The sequence below is a fragment of the Hydra vulgaris genome, chromosome 07 (assembly GCF_038396675.1).
Source record: "Hydra vulgaris chromosome 07, alternate assembly HydraT2T_AEP".
NCBI classification, from domain to species: domain Eukaryota; kingdom Metazoa; phylum Cnidaria; class Hydrozoa; order Anthoathecata; family Hydridae; genus Hydra; species Hydra vulgaris.
Genome location: NC_088926.1, coordinates 27621546 through 27632500, shown reverse-complemented (window position 1 = coordinate 27632500; position 10955 = coordinate 27621546). Strand labels below are relative to the sequence as shown.

The 10955-nt window shown below is 27.6% G+C and overlaps 1 protein-coding gene across 9 annotated transcripts in view; it reads right to left on the bottom strand.

Annotated features, from left to right (window-relative positions):
* LOC136082381 (mucin-3A-like) overlaps nt 1-10955 on the bottom strand; it is a 165762-nt gene that overhangs the window by 48319 nt on the left and 106488 nt on the right. For all 9 annotated transcript variants that reach the window (XM_065801529.1, XM_065801530.1, XM_065801531.1 and 6 more), the window contains 3 exons: nt 3687-9224; nt 3481-3541; nt 655-848 (listed from right to left, as the gene is read on the bottom strand). In XM_065801529.1, coding sequence (XP_065657601.1) covers nt 655-848; nt 3481-3541; nt 3687-9224 — 5793 coding nt within the window. The remainder of the gene's footprint in view (nt 1-654; nt 849-3480; nt 3542-3686; nt 9225-10955) is intronic.

The following is a 10955-nucleotide window of genomic DNA, read 5'->3' as shown; positions in this document are numbered from 1 at the left end:
AATGCATACATATATGTATATATATATATATATATATATATATGTATGTATGTATGTATATATATATATATATATATATATATATATATATATATATATATATATATATATATATGTATATCTCTCTCTCTCTCTCTCTCTCTCTCTCTCTCTCTCTCTCTATATATATATATATATATATATATATATATATATATATATATATATATATATATATATATGTATACCGTGCTTGAAGTGAAGAAAAAAAAGTAATGGGATGGTATTCAGTAAATTAAAAGTACCATCCTGCCTAATCATTTTATATATAGAGATTTATAAAAAGGTGGCAGGATGGTTTATACTTTATAGAAAGGTGATGGGATAGCATCCCACCTCACTTTGAGCACTGTATGTATATGAATACATATATATATGTATATATGCACACATATATATATATATGTATATATATATATATATATATATATATATATATATATATATATATATATATGTATATATATATATATATATATATATATATATATATATATATATATATATATATATATATATATATATATATATATATATATATATATATATATATATATATATATATATATATATATACAATGATTGCAATTAAAATTTAAAAAAGCGGTTGTTTACTTGTATCTCTTCGCTTGCGACTTGATCCTTTTCCAATAATGAATTTTGTGATATTACTAGTTGTCTCTAGAATTCCTACTAAGTACAAACCATCTGTGTGATTGCCTATTTCCTCCCAAGTGTATGAACTTGGAGGTCTACGTTTTGCAAGGATAGAACCTGATAGTAATTTTACCAATATTATGTAAAACATCCTAAAAAATTAAAAAAATTCCATCATCGTGCAAAAATATAAAATGCTGAACAGAGCTGCTCAATTTCGTGCAAAAAATCATCAATTGCTTATGTATAAAATTAAACATTAATTACCTTAGTTAATTAAATGTGTTTAAAATAGTTTAAAAAAAGAAAATCATATATTTCTGTATTAGCTTTTTAAATTAGTAAGTTTTAAATTTAGAACATGTTTTGGGTAGAACTAAAAGGATTGTTGTAAAAATTAAAACCATCATCTCAACTAAAGAGGTATTAGACTTCATAATATGATATTTTGTTATTTTTTGATTTGAAATTTTTTTTGAGATTATAGAATACTTATTTTTAAATCCTAAATATTTAAAATATGAAGTTTTATCAGCTTAAATATTAAGTTTTATTTAACTGGCAAGTAGTGAAAAAGAGAACAGAGAAAAATTTTTAAAGCCTTTTCTCAATTAAACATTTGTTTTTTCATTTTAACACAATAACATTTTCATAGGACACTATATTTAGCACGAACACTATCAAACAAAAACTATATATGCTAAAATATATTAAATTTAAAACTGTTAAATATGATAGTTTAATAAGTTTTGGGGTAATTCATTTAGTTATTGAGGAGGTGGCAGTTTATTCAAAAAGTTTATTAAAACTTTATTTAAAAAAGTTTTACTAAAATTTATAATGAATGTGAATGCAAAATGGTCATTTTGAATGTGTCAATCAATGTGTCATTTTATTTTGCCAAATTTTATCATTTTTGATAAAATATGGCATGCTGGTCTTCTCTATAAGCTCTCTTCTTACCGTGTATTAGGTAACATCTTTAAGACTATTGAATGCTTTCTTACCAATCATAGTATAAAAGTTATTCTCAATGGACAGCACTCTTCTTCATGTCCTGCAACCTCAAGGTTCCTTAAGGTTCTATCTTTGGTCTTATACTTTTTTAAATTTACATTAACAATTTCCCAGAAATTCTCACATCTAAAGTGGCATTGTTCGCTGATGATACTACCATTTATTCTTGTTTTGATAAGAAGTTAACATTCTCTGATTGCTTAGAGGGGGCATTTGAGCATGAAAAAGATCTCATTTCTTCTGCAGCACAAGGCTCTAAATGGCTGGTGAACTTTTACTCAGATAAATCTCAATTTTTTTCAGCTAATCGCTATTATAACAATCTAGATCTTCCTGTATATATAAACAGTAATGCACTTGATGAGTCATCTACACTCTATTTTCTAGGAATTACTCTTACTTTCAATCTATTTTGGAAACCATATGTCAAATTGATTGCAAATTTAGCATCTGCTAAGGTTGCATCTTTTTATCATGCTCGCCACTTTTTTACTCTGGATCATATTTTTTATCTTTATAAATCTCAAATCAGTCTTTGTGTGGAATACTGTTGCCATATCGGTAGTGGATCTTCCAATAATACTCTTTATCTTTTAAACAAGATGCAAAAAGGCATTGTAAACGTAGTTAGACCTGCTCTTGCAGATAACTTTCAACCACTTTCAGATTGTCGTAATGTTGCTTCTTTTTCCCTTTTCTACAATTACTATAATGGGCACTCCTCTAAAGAGTTAGTGCCATCTACTAAAATTCATTCTCGTGTTACAGGTCATTTGATTAAGTCTCTTTTTCTCTCTCTTTTTACTGTGATTTTTCCTAAGTGCTTGAAAAATTACTATTCATCTAGCTTTTTTCCTCGAACATCAGTTCTCTGGAATTCGCTTCCTTCATCTCTTTTTCCTTATTTATATAATTTGCAAGTTTTTTAAAGCATTTTTTTAAAATTGGTATTTTGGAACATAATTTAAGCACTTGATGCATGTTTTTGATTGCTCTAATGAATGTATAAATAAGTATAATGATGCAAATACAAGATGCAAATTAAAATAATTAAGGTGTATGTAAGAAATGCATGTGTATAAATTTATACACACAGAAATAAATAACTTACTTTGAATTGAATCAAAATTTCTTTTTATTGTCTAAAAATTTTTTTCAATTATCTTAAAACAGTTATAAACTATACAACATTGCTAAAAATTTAATTTGAAGTTAAAAAAAAAGAAGTTTTTATAAAGTTGGTAATATAAGTTAAGCTTAAAGCTTTTAAGTATTAATTAGTTTTACTTTTTTTTACTATTACTATTCTCTTATATTTAATAATAACAAAAATTTTAATTAAATAAGAAATAACTATTAAACATTTTAAACAAATAACACAGTAAAATACATTTTACTATTATTATTATAAATATTATTTTTGTTATTATTATTGTTATTTTTTAATATTGTGATTATTTATTAGTGCTTTATTTTTTTTTTTACATCATTTTTCTCTTTTATGTATTTTATGTAAGTTTTCTTTGTTTATCTTTTTTTTTTTTTAAAAAAAAAAATCTCTGTCTTATTTAATATTTTGTTTTTTTAGGTACCAATCTATTTTAACTATATGAGTGACACTTATTCTTAATTATATAAATTTATAATTTATCATCATAAATTTCATATTTTATGGTGAAATAATTATAAAAAAAATTGAATTAGTGTAAGATTTAATTAAAAGAAAATATGATTTAATGTTAAAATGAAGAGAAATATTGAACTTACTTAATATCCTTATTATTTGTTAGATCAGCAGGAATAACTATTTCAAAAGACGTAGAAGAAACTAAAAAATAAGAGCCAAAAAATAAAAAACTGTGAAATATTTTTTTAATAAATTATACAAATTTATTAAAAAAATAATCGCTTTGAATTTTTTTTTTTAATCAATGAGTAAAAAATTATAAAAAAACCTAATAAACAAAAAATACTTATTCTTGGGACATTTGTTGTTGTTGCAGTAGTTGTTGTAAACACAGCTGAAGCATTAACTAATGTTGAAGACTCTGATTCAGCCGAAGTTGAAGCTTTAATTGTAGTAAATAAAATCTCATTTGATGTTGTAGAAGCAGTAGTTAATATAGTTAAAGAACTTGTTGTTAAAAGAGTAGTTGCTGACAATGCCACAGTTGAAAAAAGCATTGTAGTAGGAGTTTCCATCATAGTTTCTGTAATTGATGAATCAGATATTTTTATTGAAAACTCATATGAGAATGATGAAAGTTCACTTGGTGTCAATGAAGCAGTAATAAACTTAGTTGATGAATCATATAGTTGTGTTGGAGTCACAATTGATGAAGTATAAGTACTATTTAAAACTACTATTGAAAAAGTTGCTGTTGTTGAAATTGGCAATGAAGTTGCCACTGTGGAAACTTCAGCTGATTTTGTTGAAGTTTCAAATAAAGTCAATGGGTATTTGGGTGATGTTGTTAATGCAACTTCAGTTGTTACTGATATACTAGTTGGAACAAGCATTGTTGTAGGAGTTTCCATCATAGTTTCTGTAATTAACGAATCAGATGTTTTTATTGAAAACTCATATGAAAATAATGAAAGTTCACTTGGTGTCAATGAAGAAGTAATAAACATAGTTGATAAATCATATATAAGTGTTGGAGTTATAATTAATGAATTCTTAGCACTGTTTGAAACTACTGTTGAAAAAGTTGATGTTGTAGAATTCGACACTGAACTTGTCCCTGTTGATACTTCAGTTGTTTTTGTTGAAGCTTTAAATGAAGTCAATAAGTATTTCAGTGATGTTGTTAATTCAACTTCAGTTGTTACTGATATACTAATTGGGACAAGCATTGTTGTAGGAGTATCCATTATAGTTTCCGTAATTGATGAATCATATGTTTTTATTGAAAACTCAAATGAAAATAATAAAAGTTCACTTGATGTCAATGAAGCAGTAATAAACATAGTTGATGAATCATATATAAGTGTTGGAGTCCCATATGATGAAGTCCCAATACTATTTGAAAACACTGTTGAAAAAAATGATGTTGTAGAAATTAGCACTGAACTTGCCACTGTTGAAACCTCAGCTGATTTTATTGAAGTTTCAAATAAAGTTAATGGGTATTTGGTTGATGTTGTTAAGGCAACTTCAGTTGTTACTGATATATTAGTTGGAACAAGCATTGTTGTAGGAGTTTCCAATATAGTTTCTGTAATTGATGAATCAGATGTTTTTATTGAAAACTCATATGAGAATGATGAAAGTTCAATTGGTGTCAATGAAGAAGTATTAAACATAGTTGATAAATCATATATAAGTGTTGGAGTTATAATTAATGAATTCTTAGGACTGTTTGAAACTAATGTTGAAAAAGTTGATGTTGTAGAATTTGACACTGAACTTGCCCCTGTTGATACTTCAGTTGTTTTTGTTGAAGATTTAAATGAAGTCAATGGGTATTTGGGTGAGGTTGCTAATGCAACTTCAGTTGTTAATGATATACTAGTTGGAACAAGCATTGTTGTAGGAGTTTCCATTATAGTTTCTGTAATTGATGAATCATATGTTTTTATTGAAAACTCATATGAAAATAATGAAAGTTCACTCGATGTCAATGAAGCAGTAATAAACATAGTTGATGAATCATATATAAATGTTGGAGTCCCAATTGATGAAGTCCCAATACTATTTGAAAATACTGTTGAAAAAAATGACATTGTAGAAATTAGCACTGAACTTGCCACTGTTGAAACTTCAGCTGATTTTATTGAAGTTTCAAATAAAGTCAATGGGTATTTGAGTGATGTTGTTAATGCAACTTCAGTTGTTACTGATATACTAGTTGGAACAAGCATTGTTATAGGAGTTTCCATCATAGTTTCTGTAATTAACGAATCAGATATTTTTATTGAAAACTCAAATGAGAATGATGAAAGTTCACTTGGTGTCAATAAAGCAGTATTAAACATAGTTGATAAGTCATATATAAGTGTTGGAGTTATAATCGATAAATTCACAGAACTGTTTGAAACTACTGTTGAAAAAGTTGATGTTGTTGAAATTGGCACTGAACTTGCCACTGTTGAAACTTCAGTTGTTTTTGTTGAAGTTTTAAATAAAGTCAATGAATATTTGGGTGAGATTGTTAATGCAACTTCAGTTGTTAATGATATACTAGTTGGAACAAGCATTGTTGTAGGAGTTTCCAATATAGTTTCTGTAATTGATGAATCATATGTTTTTATTGAAAACTCATATGAAAATAATGAAAGTTCACTTGATATCAATAAAGAAGTAATAAACATAGTTGATGAATCATATCGTTGAGATGGAGTCACAATTGATGAATTCTCAATACTGTTTGAAACTACCTTTGAAAAAGTTGATGTTGTTGAAATTGGCACTGAACTTGCCACTGTTGAAACTTCAGTTGTTTTTGTTGAAGTTTCAAATAAAGTCAATGGGTATTTGGGTGAGATTGTTAATGTAACTTCAGTTGTTAATGATATACTAGTTGGAACAAGCATTGTTGTAGGAGTTTCCAATATAGTTTCTGTAATTGATGAATCATATGTTTTTATTGAAAACTCATATGAAAATAATGAAAGTTCACTTGATATCAATAAAGAAGTAATAAACATAGTTGATGAATCATATCGTTGAGTTGGAGTCACAATTGATGAATTCTCAATACTGTTTGAAACTACCTTTGAAAAAGTTGATGTTGTTGAAATTGGCACTGAACTTGCCACTGTTGAAACTTCAGTTGTTTTTGTTAAAGTTTCAAATAAAGTCAATGGGTATTTGGGTGAGATTGTTAATGCAACTTCAGCTGTTAATGATATACTAGTTGGAACAAGCATTGTTGTAGAAGTTTCCACCATAGCTTCTTTAACTGATGAATCATATGTTTTAATTAAAAACTCATATGAGAATGATGAAAGTTCAATTGGTGTCAATGAAGCAGTAATAAACATAGTTGATGAATCATATATAAGTGTTGGAGTCCCAATTGAAGAAGTCCCAATACTATTTGAAAATACTGTTGGAAAAAATGATGTTAAAGAAATTAGCACTGAACTTGCCACTGTTGAAACTTCAGCTGATTTTATTGAAGTTTCAAATAAAGTGAATGGGTATTTGGTTGATGTTGTTAATGCAACTTCATTTGTTACTGATATACTAGTAGAAACAAGCATTGTTGTAGGAGTATCCATTATAGTTTCTGTAATTGATGAATCATATGTTTTTATTGAAAACTCAAATGAGAATGATGAAAGTTCACTTGGTGTCAATGAAGAAGTAATAAACATAATTGATGAATCATATAGTTGTGTTGGAGTCACAATTGATGAAAACTCAATACTGTTTGAAACTACTGTTGAAAAAGTTGATGTTGTTGAAATTGGCACTGAACTTGCCACTGTTGGAACTTCAGCTGATTTTGTTGAAGTTTCAAATAAACTCAATGAGTATTTGGTTGATGTTGTTAATGCAACTTCAGTTGTTAATGATATACTAGTTGGAACAAGCATTGTTGTAGGAGTTTCCAATATAGTTTCTGCAATTGATGAATCATATGTTTTTATTGAAAACTCAAATGAGAATGATGAAAGTTCACTTGGTGTCAATGAAGCAGTTATAAACGTAACTGATGAATCATATATAAGTGTTGGAGTTACAATTAATGAAGTTTCAGTACTGTTTGAAACTACTGGTGAAAAAGTTGATGTTGTTGAAATTGGCACTGAACTTGCCACTATTGGAACTTCAGCTGATTTTGTTGAAGTTTCAAATAAACTCAATGGGTATTTGGTTGATGTTGTTAATGCAACTTCAGTTGTTAATGATATACTAGTTGGAACAAGCATTGTTGTAGGAGTTTCCAATATAGTTTCTGTAATTGATGAATGAGATGTTTTTATTGAAAACTCATATGAGAATGATGAAAGTTCACTTGGTGTCAATGAAGCAGTTATAAACGTAACTGATGAATCATATATAAGTGTTGGAGTTACAATTAATGAAGTTTCAGTACTGTTTGAAACTACTGGTGAAAAAGTTGTAGTTGTAGAAATTGGCATTGAAATTGCCACTGTTGAAACTTCAGCTGATTTTGTTGGAGTTTCAAATAAAGTCAATGGGTATTTGGACAATGTTGCTAATTCAACTTCAGTTGTTACTGAAATACTAGTTGGAACAAGCATTGTCGTAGGAGTTTTGATCACAGTTTCTGTAATTGATGAATCAGATGTTTTTATTGAAAACTCATATGATAATGATAAATGTTTACTTGGTGTCGATGAAGCAGTAATAAACATAGCTGATGAATCATATATAAGTCTTGGAGTTACAATTAATAAAGTCGCAATACTATTTGAAACTACTGTTGAAAAATATGAACTTGTAGAAATTTGGACTGAAATTGCCACTGTTGAAACTTCAGTTGTTTTTGTTGAAGTTTTAAATGAAGTCAATGGGTATTTGGGTGATGTCGCTAATTCAACTTCAGTTATTACTGAAATACTAGTTGGAACAAGCACTGTTTTAGGAGTTTTGATCACACTTTCTGTAATTGATGAATCAGATGTTTCTATTGAAAACTCATATAAGAATGATGAAAGTTCACTTGGTGTCAATGAAGCAGTAATAAACATAGTTGATGAATCATATAGTTGTGTTGGAGTTACAATTGATAATGTCTCAGTACTGTTTGAAACTACTTTTGAAAAAGTTGATTTTGTTAATATTGGCACTGAACTTTTTGCTGTTGTTTTTGTTGAAGTTTCAAATAAAGTCAATGGGTATTCAGGTGATGTTGTTAATGCAACTTTAGTTGTTTGTGAAGTACTAGTTGGGACAAGCATTGTTGTAGGAGTTTGCATCTTAGTTTCTGTAATTGATGGATCAGATATAGATATTGAAAACTTATATAAGAATGATGAAAATTTACTTGGAGTCAACGAAGCAGTAATGATCATAGTTGAAAGTTCATATAGTTGTGTTGGAGTCACAATTGATGAAGCAACAGTAGTGTATAAAATTACTGATGAAAAAGTTGATAATGTGGATATTGGCATTGAACTTTCTGCTGTCGTCTTTGTTGATGCTTCAAATGAAGTTAATGGGTATTTAGGTGATGTTGTTAATGCAACTTTAGTTGTTACTGAAGTACTAGTTAGGACAAGCATTGTTGTAGGAGTTTGCACCATAGTTTCAGTAATTGATGGATCAGATATAAATATTGAAATTTCATCTGAGAATAATGAAAATTCACTTGGTGTCAATGAATTAATAATAAACATAGTTGAAGATTCATATAGTTGTGTTAAAGTTACAATTGATGAAGCATCAGGTACTGCAGTTAAAGCATCAGTTGTTGATGGTAAAATTGGCGTCATCGTTTCCATACTTAAAGTATCAGTAACTTTTGGTGAAGTTGTGATCGTTGAGAATTTAGTTGACTCTGTTAAAGGTAAAGCAAATCTAGAAAATGCTGTGGCTAAAATTATAATATAAAAACAAAATTATTAAAAACAAAAGATTTAAATAAGAATTAATAAAATTGATTAAAATGTCAAAATGGCAGTAAAATCTTTACAGATGATTTTCAAAAATAATAGTTATAGAAGGTAAGGCATTTTTATATGTAGAAAAATTTGGGAGGTATCGCATTTTTAAAAAATTGACATTGCAAGTCTGCTTAAAAGTTTTTTTTTGTTGTATATTTAAATACTAAATATACTTATAGAAAGTCAAAGTTTATTAAAAAATTATTCATATACCAGCTTTTCAAGATCTTTAATCTAATATTTATACATAAATATCATTAGAATAGTCAAAGTTGGTCAAAAAAACATTTTGTAATAAAAATATTTTATTACATTTTTGACTCTTTTTATTTTATTTTATTATAGATACGTATATTATAATGTAGATACCCATATATTATTATTGATAGCTTATATATCTATGGCAATATATATAATTAATCTATGGCTCCTCTGCTCTCAAAAGAGATAGAGAATATCATTTTAAAAGAGATCATTTACTTTTTCAAAGGATGATCTGCTGTTGCTGCCATGAAAAGAACAAAAAATGTGTTCTAGTTAATAAAAAAATATGAAAGGTCTGGTTCAAGTTTTTTGTAAGCCTGAGTTTTCACGGAGAGTATTTGCCTACCCAACAGGATTATGCCCAGGTTGTAAGAAAAACTTATACCTCTGTAAGGCTGGTAAAACTATTGCAGGCACAGTTACTTTAAAAAAATGCTGATTTGTCTAGCTTGCAAACTTCTTGAGATTGCTTAATATTTTGCAGTATATGCAGTCAAGGAAGAAATAGATTGTTAAAAAAAAGTATGAAAAATGGAACTAGCTCAATACTGAAACTTAAAGCTAAATTTGCTACTGTGAAATTGCTAAAGGTAAACCTCACAAATGTTTACCTTTTAAGGCAAGCACAAATCTTTCTGAGAGTATTTCAAAATTTCCAAAAAAGTAGCTTCTTCCCTTATTAAAGAAATTTATTCTAATCTAGAGTAAAGTCTAAGAGCTCAAACCATTCTCAGAACAGATAAAATATTGTTAAATAAAAATAACTATGATATATATTATTAAAATAACAGTATATCTTATGATACACTATTATTCTTAAAATAAACAGTTACCTTGTATTAAGGAGGTAAAAGTATTTATACTACACTTGGTATTCCAAAACGTGATCAGAGAAAGATTCCTTATAATGAGGTAGAAGCTTTGGTAAGTACCTTAGGACTTAGTCAGTTTGAGTCTAATAAAATATTAAAAACTTTAAGAAGAAGTGGTGTAAAATTTGAGTCAAACATGAAGAAAGCCCTGGATGAAAAAAGTAAACTACTTTCAAACTAATATGTTGCTGAATTATTAGACTTTCAAGAAAAAGAAAAAAAAAAACAACTGTGCTACAGTGAAAAGAGACTTAGTATATATTGAAGATATTACAACATTTCTGGATTTTGTAATAAAATATAATAAAAGGGCTCCACAAAACACATTTGTAAAGATTTGGATGGATTCAGGTATTTATAGTTATACTTTAATAATCGTCTTTTTGAAAACCTATTTTTGAAAATATTATTTTTACATATTTACATCCAAATATGTATTTGTGTATGATATGTGGAGGATCATTGAAAGTAATAGGCAGAAGATAGCAGGTAGTAGCCCTAGTAACAGGGTAGAAGGAATCAGCT